Source organism: Nannobrachium achirus (assembly GCF_963921795.1).
Source record: "Nannobrachium achirus genome assembly, chromosome: 13".
In the NCBI taxonomy this organism is placed as follows: Eukaryota; Metazoa; Chordata; class Actinopteri; order Myctophiformes; family Myctophidae; genus Nannobrachium; species Nannobrachium achirus.
Window position 1 is genome coordinate 43826174 of NC_137833.1, and position 24592 is coordinate 43850765.

The 24592-nt window shown below is 40.9% G+C and overlaps 1 protein-coding gene across 5 annotated transcripts in view; it reads right to left on the reverse strand.

Moving 5' to 3' along the window:
- dst (dystonin) overlaps positions 1–24592 on the reverse strand; it is a 145744-nt gene that overhangs the window by 106158 nt on the left and 14994 nt on the right. For all 5 annotated transcript variants that reach the window (XM_080740952.1, XM_080740951.1, XM_080740950.1 and 2 more), the window contains exons 19-31: positions 23737–23863; positions 22937–23120; positions 21640–21797; positions 20916–21094; positions 19864–20002; positions 19535–19728; positions 19248–19410; positions 18815–18898; positions 18570–18677; positions 18381–18479; positions 11496–11648; positions 6716–6804; positions 4811–4916 (exon numbers count right to left, since the gene is read on the reverse strand). In XM_080740952.1, coding sequence (XP_080597078.1) covers positions 4811–4916; positions 6716–6804; positions 11496–11648; positions 18381–18479; positions 18570–18677; positions 18815–18898; positions 19248–19410; positions 19535–19728; positions 19864–20002; positions 20916–21094; positions 21640–21797; positions 22937–23120; positions 23737–23863 — 1783 coding nt within the window. The remainder of the gene's footprint in view (positions 1–4810; positions 4917–6715; positions 6805–11495; positions 11649–18380; positions 18480–18569; positions 18678–18814; positions 18899–19247; positions 19411–19534; positions 19729–19863; positions 20003–20915; positions 21095–21639; positions 21798–22936; positions 23121–23736; positions 23864–24592) is intronic.

Consider the following 24592-nt stretch of genomic DNA (forward strand, 5'->3'; position numbering starts at 1 on the left):
CGGATGTAATGGGAAAATCTGATCGGACAGGAGTCACTTCCTGTGGTTCCTCAAGTAAAGCACGCATATCTAATCCATTTCCTCTGTCTGTTTCCACTATGTTTGCTGGATACCCCGAGTTCATGTCTCCTGTTGAGGGTGAGTCTCTACTAACAACAACTGCATCACGGTTGCTATTAGTACCTGCCTCTATTGTTCGTATGTCAGTGAAGACAGGAGTCTGGTCGTGACCACTGCCAACTGAGAAAATGTCCACACGTTTAACTTGCACCTCTGGGGAAAGCTTACTGGCAACCGCATGGCTTGAATCAACCTCATGTGCAGCATTACCTTTTGAATCTGACAGACTGTTTTTATTCACTATTAGCCCATTAACACCAATGGGATTGGGATTTAAATGTTCTGCATCTTTGATATCATAGCTGCCACGGTTGATTGTGCCTGTTTGCATTTTGGCTGCACTGGAGATAGTAGGTATTTGAGAGCACTGATTCAACTGCTGAAGATTTGATCGCTCAACATTTTGAGGGGATGTGGGTTCAGTTTCATAACTGAAATCCCCTTCTGGTTGAAATGCTGTTCGATGAGGTAATGTAATTTCCCTGCTAGATTCTGTGATCCTTTCCACAACGTCACTAGCGGGTTCAGATGCTGAGATGATGCCATTTTCAAACAAATCCCTTGGTGATGAGTAATCTATTCTCTGAGCTGGCTCATTGACTAAAGAGGACACAGCAGCATTTAGCACATTCTCTACTCTACTTTCTTCAGACATAACATCGCTATATGACGAGGACACGCCTGAGTCACTGTGAACAGGGCTAGCGGTTTGATTCCCTGGCAGGCTGTGATATCCAGCTCTGAATAAAACCTCATCTAGTGGTAAGTTGCGGTCAGACTGGCCCTCAGGGACGGGGCACTCAGTCTGGCTCTCTATCCGATTGGCTCCTTCAGTCACATGGACGACATTTCTAGATCCACGGATGACATCTGACAGCTGACTATTGGTTAACACCTGTGTGTCACTATCTTCCCTTAGCAAGGGTGTTCTGTCATTTTGACAGGTAGTACATTCTTGAGAAACCTTATTCACTGAGATAGGTGAGGTAATTTGAGCTTGGGAAAGGCTATGACTAATGCATGAGGGGAGCGCCGCATGGAGAGAATGACACATTTCTTCTACATTTCCTCCAGGCCTAAAACCTAGAACTTCAATTCCACTCTCATGCTCCATCATTCTCTCATCACTGTGGACATCAGCGAGATCAAGCACTACTACAGCAACCCTGTCAGACTGCCACTGTAGTACACTCTCCGCCTTGTTTATCTTAATGATTCCCAGGCTATGGTCATCAGAGATGCAAGGAGTGTTCTTGCCCTCGGGGTAAATGACGTCTCCGCAAATACGCTCGGAGTGAATTATCCTATCAGCCAATTCATCACTAACTAATCCAGACTGCAAAGCCTCACTGACGCTAATGTTACAACCAGACGCTGAGTCATACACACCGCCTAGCAGGTTCTGCGCCTCCATAACGTGCAGGGCAACATAAGGGGATATAGATCCATTTGATACGCTTTGTCTCAGGATAGACATTGTGCACTCTTCCCCTAGAACGTCTCTGTTTCTATTCTGTTGTAATGCAAGCACCTCTAGCACAGTATTTCCGTCAACGAGGCATTTTTCGAGAGCCGCCTCCAGGTCATAGCGTTTCCCTGACGTGACGTCCAAAATGCCTCCTTCCTCCACCTGCTCTTTTAGGAGATGAATGGCGTAGCCTCGCTCATCCTCCCCCTCCCACCCCTCCTCAGACACGAAAGCTGCCGTGCTCCTGTCATCGGGCTCCCTTGTGTCAGTGGACAATGAATCAGGACTTAAGTGTGTTGGTGATTGGTGGCAATATTTCACCGCCAGTGTCGGAATTTTGGAGTCACTGGGGAGTAAATCAATGTTTGTGTCTCTGGCTACACTTATAGTGGAGCATTCTGAGTTTGATAGAACAGTGTGTAATCCTTCAATGCCAGCATCGATATCCAGCATAATTATTTCATATTTCTTTAAGTCTGCTGTGTTTGTGCTGCTTGTGCTATCTTGAGAAAACAGTTTCATTGTCCAATCGGGCTTCATTACAGAGTCAACAATCATAGAGGATTCTTCGATGGAATCATTAATCGAATTGAAGCCCTTTCCAGCAATTACACGTTGTTCAAGATTAGTAGAGTTTGTGCTACTTGTGCTATTTTCAGACAAAGTTTTCATTGTTGAATCAGGCTGTGTAATGTTTGTAAAAGAGTCAACAGTCATTGTGGATTCCACAATGGCCTCTTCAGTATGAAAGCCTTTTCCAGCAATTACATATTGTTCATCTGTAGAGTTTGCGCTATTTTGAAACAAAGAGTTCATGATAGAATCTGGATTTATGATACTGCAAGCTGAGTCAACATTTACCAAACTATTTTCAGTATAATCAAGGTTCAACACCCTGATATTGGAATCAGGTTTTTCATCAGAGGACGACCCATTCTCTGTATTATAATGTGTGTTGTTATCGACAGAATCAACACCTACCGAATATTCCTCAATAGAATCTATCATTTTCGATATAGACGATTCCTGACAGTTGTCTCCAGTAACCACATGCTGTTCAAGATCAGCAGAGTTTGTGATGCTTGAATCAGGCTGTGTGGTGTCCCAAACTGAGCCAACAACCATTGTCGATGTCTCAGTGGAATCGATCATCTTAAACATAGAATCATCCTCAACGGAATGGTCAAAATTGATGCCATCTCCAGCAATGACCCAATTTTCATATCCAGTAGAGATTGTGCTACTTGTGCTATTTCGAACCAAATAGTCGGCTGTAGAATCAGGCTGTATGATGCTCCAAGCTGAGCTGACATCTACTAAAGACTCGGTGTAATCGAGGTTCAACACTCTGATATTGAGTTTTTCATCAGATGACGACCCATTTTCCAAGGGAACCAAGTCATGAGAAGGGAGTGACTGCTTATTTTTCAATAATTCATCTGTTTCCTCTTTTATGTGCAACGTAACAAGATCGTCTTCATCACTTTCTAAATCAACTTCAAACTCCAGCTGTTTTGAAATATTACCATCTGAAATGACTGAAGCAGCATTTTGCTCTCTGTTTTCCAAAGTGTCTGTACCTTCAATGAAAAGCTGCATCATTTTAGACACGTGATTATCAAGTATCAACAGCCTTTGTCCTGTCTTTGGATCTACGTAACTATTGATCATGAGATAGGAGATGAATAGTTGTCTCTCTTCAGTGGGTGACAGGCTGCTTATATCCATTACCCCTGGACTGTCCGTGGTATGATTACAGCCAGCTATTTTAAGTTCTCTACACACAAGCCAAGAGGAGAATTTCGAATTAAGCTGATCCACATCAGGAAACACATCAGGGAATTCTATCGTTTTCAATATCTCTACGGTATGACTGTCAATCAAACCCTTCTGAATAGCTGACATGAAATCAACTACCTCCGAGTTGTCAGGCAGATAAAACGCTGCTATCTTCTGGCGGTTACTGAACAGTTTGCTTGCAAATTGCTGGGTGATGACTTCATGCTGCACTGAGGTGGATTCGTGTAGGCTTTCCCCAGAGTGAGGCAACAAAAGACCAATGAACTCCCTCTGTTTTCCAAGCACTATGAGTTTACTGCTACAGCTCAACAAATCACACTGGACAGCTTCATCCACCATTAGCTTTTCTCCACCCTGAAGGTTCACAAGGCTGCTAAATGCACTCCCCTGACTACTGGAGTTAATCGAGTGCCTCTTGGTCTCCTGGCTTTCAAGAACCTTTACGTAGACAGAACCGGGGATCAGGCCAAGCTGAAATGCTCTCTCCAAGGTCAGTTCATCCCCCGTATAGGACATTTTCAATTCATCACTGACCTGGTGGATGTCTATCAATTTAATGGTCAAATGTTCAGAGGTGGCCGCTTCCCTAGCTGCTGCCAGAAGTGAGAAAGGCACAGAAGACAAATGTGGACTTGATATGCACTTGCTTGCTTCCTTGAGCTGGATCATTGTTGGATTATCCATAACATCTTGGTTGAGAGCATCATACGAGCCCAGAGGGACCCGCTGCTGGGACTGAGCCAGGCAAGAGGTTCTAGTCTGGGTCTCAGGTAGTCCATCTCCAAGCTCATGAACATCATCACAGCTTTCAAAAGCCTAAGGAAAATCATAATTTGATGCATCATTAAAATGACTGCGAAAGAAAAAAAGATACAAAATTCAAATTCAACAGTATTCAAAAGCAAGGCAAAACTTGTACTCACCATCAGACAAGCATGTGCATGTTAACAGTTCATGTGTACAAGAGCACGGCTGTGTCAAGGTTTTAACAGCAAGGTACGGTACATTAAAAGCTGACATGCATCTGTGAACAAAATGTACAGCCTCTTGCAAAGAAGACGGCAAGTTAGACACACGTCACATAAAGAATGTTCATATGTCCCACTGGATGTGGGTACAGCGGCTGAGTGAACAGCAAGGGGGTTGTTTTGGTGATGATGACATAGACAAGCATGTTTACAGCATACACAGACTCTTTTAAGTTGTATTGGTCGAAAAGCCATTGTTTTTTTTCTATATTTCATCCACTGTGCTTCAGTGTTATACATACATTTATTAGAGTGACACACAAGAAAACTGTTCACACTCTGGAGGTAGAGAGGTAGCAAGGTTAGTCATGCACTTTCATCTTCCCTGCTATATGTCCTACTATACGTGACACACACAATCCACTCTGTGTTTGAGCCCAGCCCAGTGTCCAACCTGCTCTGTGGACGTCTGATCTGCACAATGCTGGGAGAGATCACTGTAGGCCTGATTCAGTGCATTCAGTTGCTCCTGAGCTTTCTGACGTTCTTCTTCTGTCATCCTGCAATAAATTGGATAAAGCGGACGATTTTAGTCTTCTAAGCGGCAACTTCGATCGATTTTCTGATCCTCATCCATTTTGTTCTACTGTGAGGATGTGAGAAATTGACATGACACATAACATTATCTCAGATTTGTTGTAGGACCAATATTCTATTATACAATTTAGCCATCTAAAATGCTGCTGATGCTGTGCTGAAATGTTTACCTCAGTGACATCACTGGGGTGAAACTGGAAAAGGTGATTCAAGTACACAGTTGTTCCTTACTTAAATTACTTAGGCAAAACAGCGATTTTGACTAAGAACTAATAGCGGCCGTGCAACAGAGAATGGTGGAACTAGGCAGATAGTGGAATTTTCCCTGAAGACATGGATTGTATAGTAAATATTGTTTTATTGACCAAAGCTGATAAACATGTCTACGAGGGGGAAAGAATGATGATACAGTGCAGCCAGTCTGCACTCCTCTGGCTGCGTCTGTAGTGGAGTCTCATTGAATACGTGAAAACAACTGACGCACGCAGTATCATTTATCAAAACTATTAATTATTAAAACAGCTGCTGGCTTCACAACTGCTTTTAGAGAGTAATGCATGATGGAAGGAGTATGATTGTTCCAACAGTGAGAGCTATTTATAGGAATTAAGCCCGATTTATACTTTGGCATATGAAAGTAGCCATCATGCGACAGAGCATAAATTAGGCATTACAGTGTGTGTAGAATAATTTAGTGCATTTGGTAGTGCTATATATTTCTCTCTACACTGTTTGTTTTCTTTGCATGGTACTGTATGTGGAGACTGAATGCTAATCCAGCCAAAATAGTCCTCAAATGGTGCATTTTATGGTGCCTTTATCCTAGGCGCTTTACAATGATTGTACATTACATTCACACATTCATACACAGATGGCGGAGGAAACCATGCAAGGCACCAACCTGCTCACCAGGAGCAATTAGGGCTTCAGCCAGCATCTTAAGATTAGGATAATATACCGGTAGTGTAGTGTTACAGGGGTGCCTGCTGATTACCAATGGAATTTGTTTTCTTTTTTTGAAGAATTAAGAAAATAAGCTCCGTGGCAAACAAAGTCTTACAGCCTTCACACGTTGTGTTCATCTAAATAATCTACACCAGGGGTCTTCATCAGGCGGTCGGGGACCCAAAGGGGGTCCTCAGAATTATTACAGCCGGGCTGCCAAATCTTTGTGTGAAAGCAACTTTTTTTTTACAATAACCACATGAAGCCTGGGTTTCAGAGGCTACATGAACCCTAGAATTCCTATTCTGAGGGGAACATTAGCGGAAAATAACAAATCCACAAGCAAGCTACTGTACAAGCTTGTAGAGCTGCTAGTGTCAGTTTACTAAGTATTGAGGGTTTAAGTGGTTAAATGTCTGATAAATACGCATTAACATGAATCCAACATACACTGATAACAGTGCTGTCAAACAAGTCTATGAAGCTATGTATGAAAAAGTTTAATCTCACAAGTTTATACAATTTGTAATGGCAGTGTGTCATTGTACTGGCGGCGCATTTCTCTGACCCATATTATACTAACCTTATCCGTAACCCAGTCCCTAACCCTAAACCAGTCGGAGTAATGAGATGTCTTATAGGCAGTCCCATATGTAGTGGGGTCCCTGATTTATCTCTTTCTCAGCTAAGGGGTCCTTGGCCTGGAAAACGTTGAAGACCCTGATCTACACAAATCATAGACTATGATAACCATCAACAAATAAACTGAAACGCCCAGAAACAACAGTGTGACAATGTTCCTTTAAAAATGACTCACTTGTCACTGTGTTTAGTCAGCATCATCTGTGTGGCCCTCAGTGCTTCTGCAATCTGTTCCTTCTTAGTGACCACCTCCTCCATTGAAACCTAGAATATCAATAAGTAAAGTTAATGTTGAAATATAGACAGACATTTTATATTCTCAGTACCTTAATAATATCAAACTCAGTATGTGATAATAACCTGAACGATATTTTTAAAAGCAAGCTGATAATGAACTACAATTATTACAATTCCTTCATTAGATTCACTGTAATTGTTTGTGACCAAACGCAAGCTAATCAGGATAATATCGGGGATTTCTGACCAAACGTAAGCTGATAAGGGTCAATTGAGGGATTTGTAAATGAAAGTATTTGTTAATCTTCTGCCAATCTGTGCCATTTGCGAGATTGGCTTCACAAATGTGAACATTCTCCTAACGTCTCCCATGGTTTCTGTTAACTGTGGTGACCACTCTAAACCTTTCAGCATGAACCCCATAGTTATATTTTGTAATTTTGTCATGATGAACTACTATATCTCCGTCCATGCCATACCCTTCTTTGCCTTTATTTTATATACTATAAACATTTTAAAATACTTCAAATAGCTGATCTACATTGACACGTTGTGAGCTTGTAGATCAGCTATTTGAAATATTTCAAAATCTTTTTCAAAATAGTAAAAAATGGCAAAAGAGTCTAGGGATAAGAGGTAAGGCATGGACGAAAATGGGGCCCTATATACTCTTAACACCAAATCACTTTGGCAAAGATAGCCGATCTGCAAGCTCACAATGCGGCGTAATGCATTGTGTCACAGTGTATCATAATGTTCGCCTCCAGAATAGTCAGGGTAGATCAATATAATATATTGATCTACCCTTATAACTCTATGGTAGACATCCAGCCCGCCATGCTGGGACACATAACTTTGAGCAGTACCAGATCAGTCCCAGCATGTAGGTATAGGTAGGGGCAGGGGCGTCACACCAAATTCTGGGCCCCGGGTACAAGGATTCACTGCGGGCCCCCCATGAATGTTAACTATTGAAAAATAGCAGATCTACAAGCTCACAGCGCGGCACCGAGTGCCGCGCTGCGAGCTTGTAGATCTGCTATTTTTGAAAAACATTGAAAATGTGTGCAAGAAACCCATGTTTCCATGTCAGTGATGCTCAAAGTTTTTCATGTGAAGGACCCCCAAAACTATATGAATTTGGCCACGGACCCCCATCTCAAAATATTTAGTTCCAGGGACCCCCCCGGAAGCAAAATGTATGAGTTACAAATGTTCGCTTAAAAAAATACATATTCAAAGATTTGCACACATTTTCACGACTTTTAAAAAATAGCAGATCTACAAGCTTGCAGCGCGGCACTCGGTGCCGCGCTGTGAGCTTGTAGATCTGCTATTTTTCAATAGCTAAAGTTACTAGGGCCCCTCCACCTTGGGCCCTAGTAACTCAGTCCCACTTTCCTACCCCTTGTGACGCCCCTGGGTAGGGGTTGTGGGCTGGTCGGCTCGCATAGATATAACTATTAAATATTAAAGGTGCTGTAGGTGATCTCATGTTTCATTGTTTATTTTGTTAAAAGGTTAGAGCTCTATATTGTATAATAATAATGATTTCTATAGAATGTTTGTTCAGTAACAGGGGTCTCCCCATCTCTCCAGCTCTTTAGTAAACAGAAAAATCTAACCAAGTTTGAAGTGAGCGATGGTGCGTGTGTGCATGGCCCTGTGTGTGTACTGTGTAGCAGTTCATTTCTGTATGTGTGTGTGAGGCAACAGCGCCACTTGGTCACATGTGGACATAGCCGGGAACAGATTGAAGTGACTCTTATGAGACAGTGAGACCACCGCTCAAAAATACATTTTCAGGTGGGTTGCCAATTTCCCTAATCGGGAAAGAGACCCATTTATCAGCTTCAATTTTATAGTGTTCCAGTTTTGTCTGCACATTCATCACTTTCAATTTCACTTGTTTATCCTGTATACTGTATGAGTTTTTCATTCGTCCTGAAGATGTATTTTCTGTTTACTAGAGATTTGGAGAGAGACAGGGACTCCCATGTTACTGAACAAGCACCCTATAGCAGGGGTTTATAGCAGTGGGTGATGGGGCACCCTGGGGTGCCGTGACGGTAGTTCAGGGGTGCCGCGAGATCATTTGATAATATTTGGAATTTATTTGGACACTTGAAAAAATATTTAGTATCATTTTAAACTTGAAGTACAAAGTTATTTTCAGTCAGTTCTAACCAAAATGGCCATTATCTCAACGTTTTCCTCGCAACGTAATCACTAAAATATCGTCACTGTCGGGCAGAAACCTCGTATCTCCAAGTTTCAAATGTGTACGTCTTTTGCCCTGCTTCATCATACAAGACTGTCGCATAAAACTAGTGAAAACAGACGATCTACAAGCACACAACGCGAGGCGTTGTGTGCTTGTAGATCGTCTGTTTTCACTAGTTTAGTACATTTTATAGATGATAGATACAAAACAAACGGTTTTGGACATACAAGGTTTCCACCCGACAACGACGATATGCTATAAATATAAGGTGCTGGGAGTTAAAATTATAATGTAGGGGTGCCTCGGATTAAAACAATAGGTTTGGGAACCCCTGCTGTATACTGTATGAGTTTTTCATCCGTCCTGAAGATGTATTTTCTGTTTACTAAAGATTTGGAGAGAGACAGGGACCCCCATGTTACTGAACAAGCACCCTATAGCAATAGGGCATAGCTGTGGAGTCCATTTTATGGTGCCATATAGAAAATATTTATAGAAATGATTTTAAGCCTGAAAACAAGCCATTCAGGCTCCTCCTGGTGAATCATGACCATAAAATATTTTATTCTGTGTCAAACCATATTTCAAAACAGCAAAAAAAGGGGTATAATTATAGAATCAAATGCTTTACGGTCACGATTCACCAGGAGCCTGGATGGCTTGGTTACAGGTTTAAAATAATTTATATTAATATTTTTGGAACTCTCTATGGGACAAATGAATGGGTATTTCGATCCGTGGCACCACAAAATAGCCACCACTGCTACTGTATGTCCTATTACAGTATCAGAATATAGAGCTATTTAAGACTTATTTTAAGAAATGTCACTTACGGCACCTTTAATGAAACATAATGAATGGCCCAAATGTGTATTTTGCTGTAGCACATAATTATCGTCACCTTGCAAAAATAATGGCCTGTGTCATAAATAAAAATATATAATAATAATAATAATCTGAAAACAGTAACAAAATAAATTACCAAAGCAAACTATATACATTTCTTCATCATTTCAGCCAAAAGGTTTATAGCAATATATGACTATGACTTGATATCCAAATAACACAGCCTGGCAGTTTTGTAACATAAGAGGATGACAAACCTGACTTATTAGCCGAATAAGTGACTTACTCCAGACTAATAGTCACTCTCTTAAGATAGGTCATAATAATATTGGGGTGGGAACTGCATGATCCTTTTCAATAAGGTTATAATATACCGGTAGGTATAATTTTCCTCAAAAGATTATGCAGGCCATTATTTCAGCAAGGTGACGATTATGTATCAATAGCTGAATAGTATCAATTCGTTTTCTAAAAAACGATTTTCCACTGAGAAAGAATGAACATCCTTTCTAGAACCTGAGTTTGATTACTATGAACTTTGACAATTTGACAAAAGCATAAACATTTGGAAGGTGTAGTATCCAAAATATTTGCTCAATCTCAGCAATCAATAACCCTTGGCTCTTGCACCTCTGATTATATAGATTATACTGTACAGTATACATGTACACGCAAAAATGACCTAATAAAACCAATTTCTATGACTGGTCACATTTGTCTGAAAAACGACAACCATTTCTGACACAGACTAGCATTATTCAAGTCAGACAATTATAATATGGTGCACTTTTGTTACAAACACTTCACATTAGGTTGCTTAAATAAAATTAATTATGCATGTACAGCAGGGTTCCCCAATTAGTTTTCCCCAAGGGCCGAATTATGTCTAGGGTACCAAGTCGAGGGCCACAACATTGCAGGGGGTGACGGTGGCGTTCCCGCTACTCCAGCGACAGTTCAGATATCGTCGTTGTCGGGTGAATCGTGAATCGTGTATGTCCAAAACCGTTCGTTTTGCATTTATCATTTTAAAAATGATTTTAACTAGTGAAAACAGCCGATCTACAAGCACACAACGCCTCGCACCGTGTGCTTGTAGATCTGCTGTTTTCACTACTTTTGTGCAACAGCCTTCTATGATTTGCGAACCCCTATAATTGTTTTGAGAGTTCATGATCTATGTCATGTAGTGGTGGCTTTGATCTAAAATGGCTTATAGTACACATATTGATTGTTCTCTTGGACAGATTTGAAAACTATGAAAAGCCCTTAAATATTTCAACAACCAACAGTGTGCTTGATGCAGCTTGCTGTAATAAGCATACTTTGCAATGGATATGTGCTTGTGCAACTGGGAAATTGGAGGTAGCGTAGGGCAGCTAGAATTCATTGTATATCATTAACACATTACTGAATATCCAAGGGATTCATAGCCAAGGGATTTCACAATACAGTCTCTTTTGTGAGATCAATAAGTAATAAGGTATGGTAGACAGAATTATTTTTTTTATTAGAAAATCATATACACACAAGGTAAAGGTAGCAATGCTATTTTGTTTTAAACTATATTATAAGAAATATTAGGCATTACATTATTGTACAGGCTTCTGTTATGGTCAAACAGCACACACAGCCACACAGTGTTTACCTGAGGCTTATTAGATGCTTCTGTGTTGGCGTTACCATCTTTTAGACCTTTGCCATCATTGGCATCGTTCTGATTCTGTTTCACATTGGACATCCAATGCAACAGCTTGCTAACTTTATCACCGTGTTCTTTCTTCTCCTCATCAACAGATCTCTAGAATTTGAACAGAAGGATTTTCAAAAGGAATGTTATCTTATTCGTATTTAACACAGCGCATTGACATACAGTTAAAGTAATGTCATTCTCAGTTGCACTTGAGGAATTAAACAAATTCCAGATGCAGGAACTATGGGTTTTCATCAGAAATACAATTTTATAATGCGTTCATTTCTATTTTAATCATGGTAATGTAAGTGTGATGATACAGACAATTTTTTTTAAAAGAAATATTCATGAGAAAACAAACAAACAACAAAACATTGGATAACATTCTCTTATTTAGAGTAAATAATTGTCCCACAATCGTTTTTAGTTTAGTTCCCACTTTTTACATCAAAACCTTACTTTACATTTGTTGTCAGATGTATCATTCACAACACATACTAGTACATATTACAGTATTTTGTATTACTGTATAATAAAAACATATTTTGCTGATGAATACGTCTTATTATTCAATGCATTGGAGAGATTTATAGGTGATGATAGCCCCAAATGTACTGGTATGAAGACATGGCTCCAACACCATGAGGCTTTGTGGCCTCCAGTAACCTCAATCCAGTGTGGCAATCATAGACGCTTCTTTCAAGTGCTTCTTTGAATGAGATTCTTCTCTTGGTCTTTGGGCAAGTAAGGCTTTTGGCGTAAGATGTTTCATCTTTTAGCAACAACGAGACAGTAGCTTTATCAACGAGACTGCTCTGAATGACTTCCTCGGGTGAGATTTTGTCTTGGGTCTCGGGGTTTATCAATCCTCCAGTCAGCAGCTGGTATTCAAGACATCGGTGACTGACATCTTTGGGTAAGAGGTTTTCCTGCATGGCCTGAGTGACAGATACAGTCTTGGCAGTCAGTGGGTGAACAATGCCACAATACGCCTCCTCAAACCGTTGGAGGTGTTTAGCAAATGCCTCATCCACCAGACCTCTTCTTAGAGCCTCCGAGATCATGACTTTCTGCCCAGAGGCGGGCTCACAGATGCCTCCAGTGCATGCCTGGGCCTCCAGTAGCCTGAGGGCAGTGTTTCTGTCGATAAAGTTCTGCTGAAAAGCTTGAAGAACGGACAGGCGCTTCTTCTGGGTGACATCCCAAAGACCTGCAACAGGGCTGTTGGCATCCTCAACTACAACCATTCTCGAGAGTATGAGGTCTGCAAGCTCATAGACACTGAGGAGCCCATTACGATAACTCAGAAGCTCAGTGGTGTCGAGAAACCTTTGACTTAAAGCAGCCTCTATACAAAGCTGCCTTCCGGTTTTGAGGTCAACAATCACACTAAGTGAGCTCCCTTTGACATCAACCATCGACTTCTCCTGCCACTCACTGTCCTGTTGAGATAGAAATAGATAGGTCCTCTTGTCAATGCGTTTCCCTTTATATGCTTCGTATGCTGACATTTCCACGCCACACGAGCTGCTGATGACAGACAGTCTATGACAACTTCTGGGAGAGATGCTGGATAGATGCTTGTCACCAAAAGGGAAAAGATAGACGCCACCATCAGTGTCATAAAGACATGCCTTCAACAGCTCACTGTAATAGGCTTTCTGTCTGGTGTCAGGATTGTGAAAACCTCTGGGGTTGCCGATTGGATCGTAGAGACTCTGTAGAGTGCTTTCATTGAACAGATTCTGCTCAATGGCAGTGCTGATGGCAGGTACTCTTACACCAACCTCTGGGTCAATGAATCCTCCAGTGGCTACCTGGGCCTCTAAAATATTCCTCCCCTTGTGTCTATCAAGAATCCTTTCCTCCATTGCCTGAAGAACAGACAGTATTTTGTTGCCATGAATATAGCCAGTGACTGCTTTCTCTGAATCCATTAGTCTGTCTATCAGATCTTCGTCGAGAAGGCCCACATCCAGAGCATCTAGGACCGAGTATGTTTTTCCTGTGACTGGGTCGATAATACCACCCGTTGCAGCCTGAGCCATCAGGTACTCAATTGCATAGGTCTTTGCTAAGAGGCCTTTCTCTGCAGCTTCTAAGAAGGACATCTTTGTCTTGCTCGACTCCACATACACTCCAGCAATAGCAGTTGGTCTGAACTGAGAGGTGTGTTTGGACTGAGAGGATCTTGCATTAGTGAGAACACATGTTTCATTATGGCTTGTATCCGTTTTCTCACTCGTGATTGAATCTTCAGTTCCAGTCTGGTTGGCATAAGTCACAATCTGTATGTGTCTTTGACGGAGAGATGTACGTTGAGAAGCAGAGCTGTTCGGTTGCATGGCAGTTTTTTCCTTTTGAAGGCTTTGACTCTGAAAATGTTCTTTTGTTTCTTGTTTTGCTCTTTGCTCTGTTGTGATCTGTAAAAAGGACAATGGAACAACCATGAGATTAATGCATAAATAATGTTAAGCAATAGCAAAGTTATTTTTTAATGAGTAATTATAGAATATTTGCCCAGGAATCTATTGTACATTTAAAAATGTATTTTGTTTCATGATATTGAATTTAGTTAATTCCTACCTCTGATGATTCTTTCATTTTCCCCATCTCCATTAGCTTGAGCTTCGAACATTCCGTCTCATTTCTTAGCTCAAGTTCATTAATCTTCCTCTGTTCGGTCTTCATTGCGACCTCTAGTTTCAAAACTTTCTCTTGAAGACATTTCACCTCCTCGACGTAGAACAACATTTTTTCATTGAGGGATCTTACTTCCTTTTCCTTGATTCTCAGTTTCTGCTCAGTCTCTGTCAACATCTCTTTCAGTTTTATTGCCTCCTTTGACTTTTCATTTTGACGGTTTTCTAGATGACTGAGGTTTGATTTATATTTAACTGTCATCTTTATTTCATCTTCCAGCTGAACAATTTGAGATTTGGCTTTTAATAGGTCACGGCTGAGAGCAGTTTTCTCTTGATGCAGTTGGTCCATTTTAAGATGCAGCTGATGCAACTGCTTCTCAGCATCTGATACAGAGTGATCTTTTGATTTCTCCTCCGTGTCAAGTTTCATTCCAGATTGCAGTATGATTTTTTGCTCTATGTCCGTCTGCACCAACAGCAGCTGGCTCTCATAGGCTTTCTTCTGAAGTTCCAGTTTACTTTTCAAGTCCTCAAGCATGCCCTTGCAGTTCTCCAGTTGTTCTTCAAGCTGTTGGGATCTCAGCTGAAATACTGAATTCTCTTTTTGTTTCTGCTTGCTCTCCTCTTGAGCTTGGTAGAGCTTTTCTTTCAACACTGAGATTTCAGATGCCAATAAGACACATTTCCCTTGAGCTTCAGTCCTCTCTCTCTGTACGATTGTAATTTCGTGTTTCACAGTTGATAAAGATCTGTCAGAACTAGAGGTACTTTCTTTCACTGTTCTCTTGTTCTTTTGAATCTCAGCCTCCAGCTCTGTTATTCTGGACTGCTTGTTTCTTTTTTCCAGGGTCTCTTTAGCTAACTCATCTTTTAATCTGCTCTGAGAGGAGATCAATCTTTCAACTTCCAATTTCAAGTTAGCTAGTTTTTCTTCAGCAAATTTCTTGTCCCTCTGAAGAGTATTTAACTCCTGCTTCAGATTGAATACTATTTTCTCAGAGCTTCCAGTCACTCCTTTAATACTCTGCTTAGAATTCTGAAGCTCAACTTCTAATGCCTTTAACTTATTGAGATAGTTTTGATTGTCAGCGGATTCTCTCTGTAGTTCTGCATTTGTTTTCTTCAGAATTATGTTCAATTCATTAATTTCAGCTTGGTGCTCCCGGACTTTCTGGTTTGTCACGTTCTTCTCAGCACCCACAGAGGTAAGCTCTGCTCTCAGAGTCTTAAATTCTTTCTCATAAGTTGTGAGTTTTAGGTGGAGCGTTTGGTTTTTCAGCTGTAGCTCAGATGTTTTCTTTACCTCCGCATTGTAGTCCCGTAGTTTAACTTGAAGCTCATGAGAGTCCTGGGATTTCTTCAGCAGTTCCTCTTCAATAATTCTAACTTGCGATTTGGTGGCTTCCGCCTGAGTCTTGAAAATTTGTATCTGCTGATCCTTGCTTCCTATTTGTAAGGTTGCCTTATCGAGTTGAGCTCTCATATTGTTCATCGACTTCTCCATGTCAACGTTCTTCTTTTTCAGCTCCTCTACCTGCATCTGCAACTGAGAGACAAATAATCCCTTTTGTTGAAGGTCTGAATCAAGATTTTTACATTTGAGTTGAATGTCGTGGTCAGATCTTGCCTTGGCAGTGATGTCGTCTTTAACCTTTTTAAGCTGTTGTTTCCAGAACTCTATTTGACCATTTAAAGCTTTGATCTTTTCTTCAGAGAATGTTTTGTCTATCTTCATTGACTCCGTATTTACCCGAAGATCCCTGATATCGTTGTCCAGTAACACACTTGCACTTTTTAGTTCATTACATGTTAACTTCAGCTGATCTATTTCTGAGAGTTTGGACGACAGCTCTTCCTCTAAGTTGCTCATCTTGTGATTGTTCTCCTGCTCTATCGAAGTCTTCTTCTGTAGCGTTTCTTGGCTGATCTTGAGCTGCTCTTTGAGACCTTCAACCTCTGTGTTTTGGAAAGCATTTTTTTGCTCCAATGAAGTCTTGTCCCTCTGGAGAGATTGTATCTGCTCTTGAAGCAGGTTGATGGAGTTCTTCAGGTCTGCTGTTCCTTGTCGGAGAGTTTCTGATGTTTGTGTCACGTTGTTCTTTTCTGTTTCCAAGTCCACCTGAAGTTGCTTCAATTGATTATTGCTGTCATCCAACAATAGTTTTAAATTCTGCACTTTCCCCTCAGCCACATTTTTTTGAACAAGCACAGAGTTCCGCTCTGACTTCAGTGCCTTGATCTCCAGTCCAGCTCTTTCATTCAGCATGGTTAGTTCTTCTATTTTGCGCTTCATGTCATCTCCCTCACTCTCGACTTGACTCCGCAACTGTGCCTCAGTACCTTCCTTCACCTTGAGTTCGTTCTTAAGTGTTTGATTGTGCTTCTCAGTCTCTTGGACATAATCATCTTTCTTCTTCAAGTGGTCCTCTAGTTTCCTCTGTTCCGAGGTGCTCTCCTCTATGTTTTTCCTTAATATCTTGACATCCTCCTCCAAGGAAGACCGCTTCACCTCCAACTGCTCAATTAACTGTTGTGCACCACTTAATTCCTGCTGAATAGCAGCTTTGTCTTCCACTGCTAACTCTAGTTCAGTGAGATATTGATGAGCCTCCTGTTCAAGGTTTGACTTTTGAATGATTAAATCATCGTTGGTCGTCTTTTGGGTTTGTACTTCTCCTTCCAGCTTATCCAGCTGTGCTTGTCGTTCAGCCAGTGTAGCCTCTAGCTCTTGTACCCGGAACTGAAGCTGGCTAATCTCTTTTTCTCCAGTAACCTTTTGCAGCTGCATGGTCTCTGTCCATGTCACATATTCAGCCTTTTTGTTCTATAATGCAAAACAACTAGTTACTTTCACGTTTAAAAGAAAGAAAGAAAATGTGAAAAAAATAATACATTGCATATTTTTGCTCTTACCACAAAGTGTTGCAGCACTGTTAGTGAGTCCCTCCAGGAATGTGTGATTTGAGGACTGCAAGGTTTTGTCTTTTAAGTGTGTATCAACACATTGATAATTACCGTACATTACTGTTGAACACACTGTACAATCTGCAGTGCAACAGCGATCTAATAATCAATGTGTTGTGTCAGTCTACTGTCTATTGTGTGTCTATCTAATAATGCTAATCACATGTAAAGGTGATATTGTACTACTACTATAAATAGTAGTGTGTGGTTGCTATAATCACAACAAAAACACAATCCTGGAGAGACTATAAACATGTTCCCACAGAAATGTAGTGTCATCAGTGCATCAGCCATGATCAAGAGCTCGATCTTCCCTGGAAAAATCACCTTAACCAGCAACTCTGTATGCACGCGCCATACAGAATGTCACGACTTTGCTTCATCCAAGCAAAGAAGCAAATATAATCATTCATGCTGAATCGAAAGGGAAAATATAACCCAAGTACAGTGCATGTACATGTAAATTACATGCATGTTCCTTAAAAAGAAGGCAGAATATGTTATATTAAAAAAATAACAAAGGTTTGCCAAGAAAGGCGATTTAAAACAAAACACCACACCAAATACCCATTCAGAAATACAACAAAAACTCAAACATCGACAATAAACCACAGTCATAACATCATCAATAAATGACACTGTCTATCACAAATATGGCCATGTATATATTGTACATAAACAGGCCATTTGTCTGTAAATGGCTTTATTTTTAGATTTCGTGTGTATCGTGTATTTCTCCAAAATCATTAGAACATTACTGAACTTACTTGAATTATTGAGTCAATGTTGGCTATACCTCACAGTGCTATTAAAATCTCTCTTCAAGATAGCTGTGGCTTTAAAATGTTGAAAGGAATAATTTGATTCCCTGGCATATTAAAATCCTGCTCAGCGGCACGTCCGGCTTGTGGTGCCGGCGTGATACGGTCATTTTAGTGATCAAAAACAGGCCATGTGGTTTTCAAAAGGCAAGTTTAAAAGTCTCAGTGTTTTTTCCCATTTCAACATGAATGTGAGTGAATGGGGGACCAAAACATAACAAACATTATGATCAATTTAGAAAAGAAAGGTGAAACATGCTTCAAGTTTATGTCAAATATCTGGCCGAAGTTGAGAATATAGACAGTATGTATAAAATGTACACCAGTATGGTCATTTAAGCACATTAAGATCATTTTGCCATTTATTTTTATCCATTTAAGCAACAAGATTTAAAATATGAAAGCCTTACCTCCTCATCTTCAGTCCTTTTCAACGTTTCACTGGCAAACTTCACATACTGCGTCATCAGAGTTACCAGAGCAGTGTAGCGGGTTCGAAGATCCATAAACTGTAGTGAAATGAAACCAGAAATACGTCATTTAGCACGCAGAGCACCTGGATTAATGCTTTAAAAGCTCCATCACATTTCATGATTCACCTCTTGTTGGATGGCGTCAGACGAACTCTGCATCCTCCGCTTCTTGAGTGGAGACTTGTGTTGGGAGTCAACCATCGCTCTGTAGGTCATCAGCTGAAGCTCATAATCCTAAATTGTGAAACGAGATTTAGGTATAATCATTATTATGAAGCCTTGCGCGCAACAATCCATCTGCCAATACAAATATATACAGGAATACTGTAGATTCCTGCCTGAAAATACAGTTACAGTAGAAATAAGCTTACTTTGACAGCAGACGAGTACTGCTCCGAGTACTTTTGACATTCTTCAATCCTGCTCTGTTTTTGTTCAATTTCAGCCACAAGAACCTGAAAGACACAGATATTTTAAATGATTCACAGTCAGTTATAGGACAATTCAACATCGCCTGCCAACAAAAGTGATGTGGAGAAAGCCAAATTGTACGCTTGTAAACCACATCACGTATATTTTCATTTGTTTGCCATATCAAAAAAAGTGGCCAAGTTAACGAGACTGCTTGTTCCAAAGACGTCTCCTGACACTTCTCATACAACATCTATGGACACTTACCTAACGACTATACCAGTGGTTCTCAACCTGTGGGTCGCGGCCCCCCGGGGGGGGGGGGGGGGGGGGGGGGGGTTCCCACATGACAGGACTATTAATACAACAGCCTTAAGTGTCCTCTGGTCCTACCTTCTGTTGGTTCAGGAGCTCAGCGAGTGCCTTGCTGTCTTCAGGTTTGTTCTCTTGGGCTTTTAGTTGAGCCGTTTCCATTTCTCGAGCCCATTCGTCCAGACTACAGTAAGAATCTTTGTAGTATTTCAGATTTTTGCTGATACCTTCCAAGTCCCGAAGCCTGGAATCAAATTCACAACATCAGTATGTATTGTAATAATCACAATTGCAGAGTTATGTTTTAGTGACATTAAAGGCTCACTCGCGATTTGCAGGAGAGCCTGGTCTGAACCAAAAGCACAAACCTGCCGTCAATCTGGGAGTGGACGTTATGCCACCTCTCGCTCAGTTGATCAGCCTTCTCCTTGTGCCAGTCGAGATCAAAGTCACGCTCATTGTGGGCCTTAAACATGCGGTCGCTGATGGTGCTCGCTTTCTGCAACCCATCCTCCAAGTCATGGAACACTTCTCGGTTCTCATCGATCTCTTTCCGCCATTGCTATGATAATTGAGAGGTGGAGAAAGAAAAAATAAATCAATTCAACAACAAAATCAACAAAAATGTTATTTTGGGCAAGGTCTTGCAAAACAAATTCACTGAAGCATTAGGTAGTTCAAAGCTGCCTTTCACTACCTTGAGTGTGCAAATGATGGTGTCAATGGACTTCAGGTCTGAGTTCATGGCGTCTTCCTCATAGAGTTTGGATTCGTAGGTTTTAACGAGAGCTTCTGCACTCTGGCTGTGCTTCACCACTAAACTCACAATCTTCAACCTGGACCAAAGACAAAACTTCACTGTTCAGATACATTTCTCATTTGCAAGTAATTGTTTCCGTGACATGTTACGTAGCATTCAGTTGTGGAAGAAGTAGTCAGATAGCAATACTGCAATGTAGTACTCAAGGCCTGGGTTCAAAATGTTATTTGAGTGAAATAAAAGTATTGGCATCAAAATATACTACCATATACTACAAAAAGTAAAAGGACTAAAATGTTCAAAAATAACAGATCTACAAGCTTACAATGTCCCGCTTCACAATGCGATGTGGACTTGTAGATCGGCTGTTTTCAAATAGCCTATAAAATAGGGCTAAAGAGGTTAATGTATGTTTTGTAATATATAAGTAACTAAAGTTTTCAAATCATTGTAGTGGAGTAAATGTACAATATTTGCCTCTGAGATGTAGTGGAGTAGAAGTTAAAGTATTACAAATTGGAAACACTCCAGTAAAAGAATACCTCAACATTTTACACAGTACTTGAGTAAATATATTTAGCTACTTTCCACCACTGGTAGCATTCAGTTAGATCAGTGTTTCTCAACCACTGTGCCTGGGGACCTTTGGTGTGCCCCTGAGAAGGGTCAAGTGTGCCCCTTGAAACTGCTTGAAAGCCAGTATTGTGTTTATCATTTTAAAAATGATTTAAACAAGCACACAACGCCTCGCGGTGCGAGGCGTTGTGTGCTTGTATATCTGCTGTTTTCACTACTGTTGTGCGACAGCCTTGTATGATGCAGCAGGGCTTTACTTTGCGAAGAAACGTACAAATTTGAAACTTGGAAATACAAGGTTTCTTCCCGACAGTGACGATATTTACAACCCCGTATTATGTTTGTGTGCCCATGAATTCTTGGGACATGAAAAGTGTGCCCATGCGTTAGATGATAGAATAGGCCGGTCTTACTTGTCCATGTAGATGGTTGACATGGAGTGGACCTGGCTCATGCTCTGGGTGAGGACATTGAGCTCAGACGACAGGGTTGGGACGGACGGGGACGCTGAGGCCTGTCTGAGGAACAGCTCGCACTTTTCCTTCATGACCTCTAGGTCTTCTTTCAGACGGTTCAGCTCTGCTGTCTTCTTCTGCAAGGTGCCGGCACAGGGAACCAAGTTAGTTATGATGTTCTCAGAGGCGTCATTTCAGAAAGAAATAGGGGGTGGCAAAAAAACTGGTTACCACTTAAGCCCCATGGGCCATTTCTGAAATAGTGAAAATAGAGGATCTAAAGGCTCCCAACATGTCGCTTAGATCCACTATTTTCACTATTTGTTTGGAGGCGAAAAGAGAAAATGTTTGAAGATGTTCACCTATAATGACATTCCCAAAATCGGGATGCCACGTTGAAAGTGGTTAATAAATTAATGGTTGCATTAAACAATAAAACACTTGTGTAAAATTATAATACATGTCACATGTAGATGGACGGGCATCGATTGGAATGAAAGAAAATACAAAAGAGTTGGGGGACAATAGCCTATGCATTGAATAGCTGAATTGAGGTTAAATGTGAACACTAGGGAGTGGCAGTTGCCATCACGCTCATGCCCCAAATGAGGCCCCTAGATGTTCTGAAAGCATAAGAAATGATCCCAGGTTGTCTGTTGTGTCGCTGCGTACTGTACTGTACCTGGTGCTCTGTGATGCGCTGCAGGCTCTGCTCCAGGTCATCTCTGTCCAGCGGGGTTCGGATCTCTCTGATCAGATGTTCCTCGTGAGCCTCCAGATGCATTCGGAAGTTGCGTATTTCTGAGATGTAACGATTGTACACAGATTCCTCGTGCTCCTCTGTTTAGAGCATAAAACAAATAGGACAAATACATCACTTTTCTGACAGGTACGGTTTATTTAGCTTGAGTTGGAGTCACTGCTCTTGACCATTATCCATCATAGTTCTGTTTTAATGAGTCATCTGGAAAAACACTTGGTGCTGACATACCAAGTCTGCCAATTATCTTAAACATGGAACATTTAACAAGTCTGCCAAAGATTTCTAGAAATTGACTTTTACTTTTAGTTATTCATAATATGGAACACAGGCCAAAGTTTGAAAATAGCAACTGTTCTGCAGTAATAATAGATGTTAAAACTCTGCTAATGTAAACAACAGTCTCACATATTATGTCAGTGCAAAGCTGCCCCTCTAGATGGCGGCATCGCCACAGTATACAGAGCAAGAACATTGTAACACCATGACATTTTGACTTAGTATATTCATAGAATTAATTTTCTTAGCCCAGGCAGCACCCTAAACCAGTGGTTTTCAATCTCAAAGTAGTGATTGATAGTTAAGAACCAAATGGATCCGTTCCATTTGAACACTTTCTGAGTTATGGGGGTCCACAGTCTAACACATACCAAACTGTGGGTCCTTAAAAAGTTTTGAGAATCACTGCACTAAACCACAGCTGTTCTTAATCCAGTAAAAAAAAAACACAGTAAAAAAAACAAAAGCATTAACTTTACACCTAATAGGCTTATAGAGCCATGTGTTTCCCTCGAGGTGTGGCATTCTAGGTACACCAGCGCCCCCTGTTGGTACAGTCATGGAAGGCTTGCATCCAGAGGTCATTGCCATCAATTTTTTCCACAGACATACAAAATGAGTGGACGATAATATTGCCAGAAACACATAAAGAGATAGCCCTGAATGACCATAACAGGTCTGTAACTCTGAGAGTGTACAAATGGAACCAAATGGACCCGTTCCATTTGTACACTCTAAGAGTTAAGGGGTTCCTTACAAATAAATCAGTGTCATACATATTCTGAATGAAACCTGGAGACTTGACATTCAGTAATTGGGGATTATGATCAAAATAAGAACACTATAATCTGTGTGAAACTAGAATTTGCCACGGACAAGGCCGAGTCTTTGACACAGACTCGTTTGACTGTGTACGGACACATTGATGACCCCTGCTTGCCTCTCTCAGCCGATCTCAGCAGCTCCTCGTAATACTCCTTGCAGGCGATGACGTCTCTCTCCAGCTGGGCGCGGTCGGCCACGGTGAACACCTCGGACTCCTCGCTGTCCTCCAGGAAGTCTTCAAAGTGGGACTGCAGGTTGCTCAGCACCTGCTGGTGCTCACCAGGTAACATGGTCTTGATCTGCACGGAACACAGAGACCTGTCAGTCTGACATGCAATGTACATCAGGGGGGGTTCAAACGTGTTCATGTCACGGATACCCACGCTGAATTTCACTAGGCCATGGACCATCTAAAATTATTGTGTTCTAGGTTCCCTGATATGGAAATACGTTTTGTTTTAAATTGTATAAATTATCTTAGATTGTTTAATAGTATGTGTTTTAGCATTATAATAATTTCATTTACCCGGGGATGTCCTTAAAATGTAATTGAATTACTGGGGCGCCCGGTGGCCTACTGGTCTAAGCGCATACCATATAGGCATTGATGCCTGGCGGCGTCGCCAGTTCGATTCCCGATCCGGACAACCTTTGCCGCATGTCTCTCCCCATCTCTACCCCCGTTTCCTGTCAGTCTACTGTACTATCCAATAAAGGCATAAAAGCCCCCCCCCCAAAAAAAAATCTTAAAAAAAAAAAAAAAAAATTAATTGAATTACTTGTCAATACCACCATTAATATATTGTTTGATTGATGATGCTTATGAATGAACATCAGTAATTGGTATGTTGTGGTTAATCTCATCCGTTGTGCCCCAGTGATAACAGGAAAAGGAACAAAAGAGTTCAGACGCACCGAAGACACGTTCCAGTTGCGGATGGCTCTGATGTCATGTGTGAGGTGGTGCCAGGAGACCACACTCTTCATGTTGATGTGGGAGTGATGCCACAATGCCAGCACGTTCTGGTACAGCTGCTCCATTCTGCAGGCCAAAGGCAAAAGACGATTATCTCAAACAATTGCAATTAGGCGATTATGTAGTAATTGTGACAGGCCTCACTATCCAGGATTGAAGCCTGGGTTCTAGCACTCAATCAAGATGCAACGTCTGCTTATGCAGGGGAGATACAGTATAGTGCAGTTAAGAACTTGTGGCGGTACTGCTTGTCAACCAGTAGGTGTCCTACCAACACCAGGGTCTACGTTTCTCAATGAAAGAGTAGGGAGACCACCAACATGTGCTACTAATATTTTATACTACTCTATCATACAGATTGGTTGAAATAACATTTTTATTCATTAAAGGAGTGATACACCCCCAAAATGACTTTTTTCTATTGATTACTCACGCCATGGAGACTTGAGTTCAATAATATTTTTTAGTTTTTTGTAGCATTCCTAAGACAATAATTTGATTATCGTAAAGGTACTCCCATTGATTCCCAAATGCATTTGGGTCCCCATCCGGAATCAATGTGTGTACATTTACAATAATCTCATTTTTGTCTTAAGAATGTGAGAAAAAAAACTAAACAATATTATTGAACTGAAGTCTTCATTTTGGGGGTGAACTACTCCTTTAACCACTTTAACACTGGTGTCACTATTTTTGGCATGTCATAGTTGAACAGTTTTTATTTTCAAAATCATTTTAACATTTTCAAAACAATTAGTCAATTTAGAAAAAATAGGGCTTAAGCCTAAGCGATGT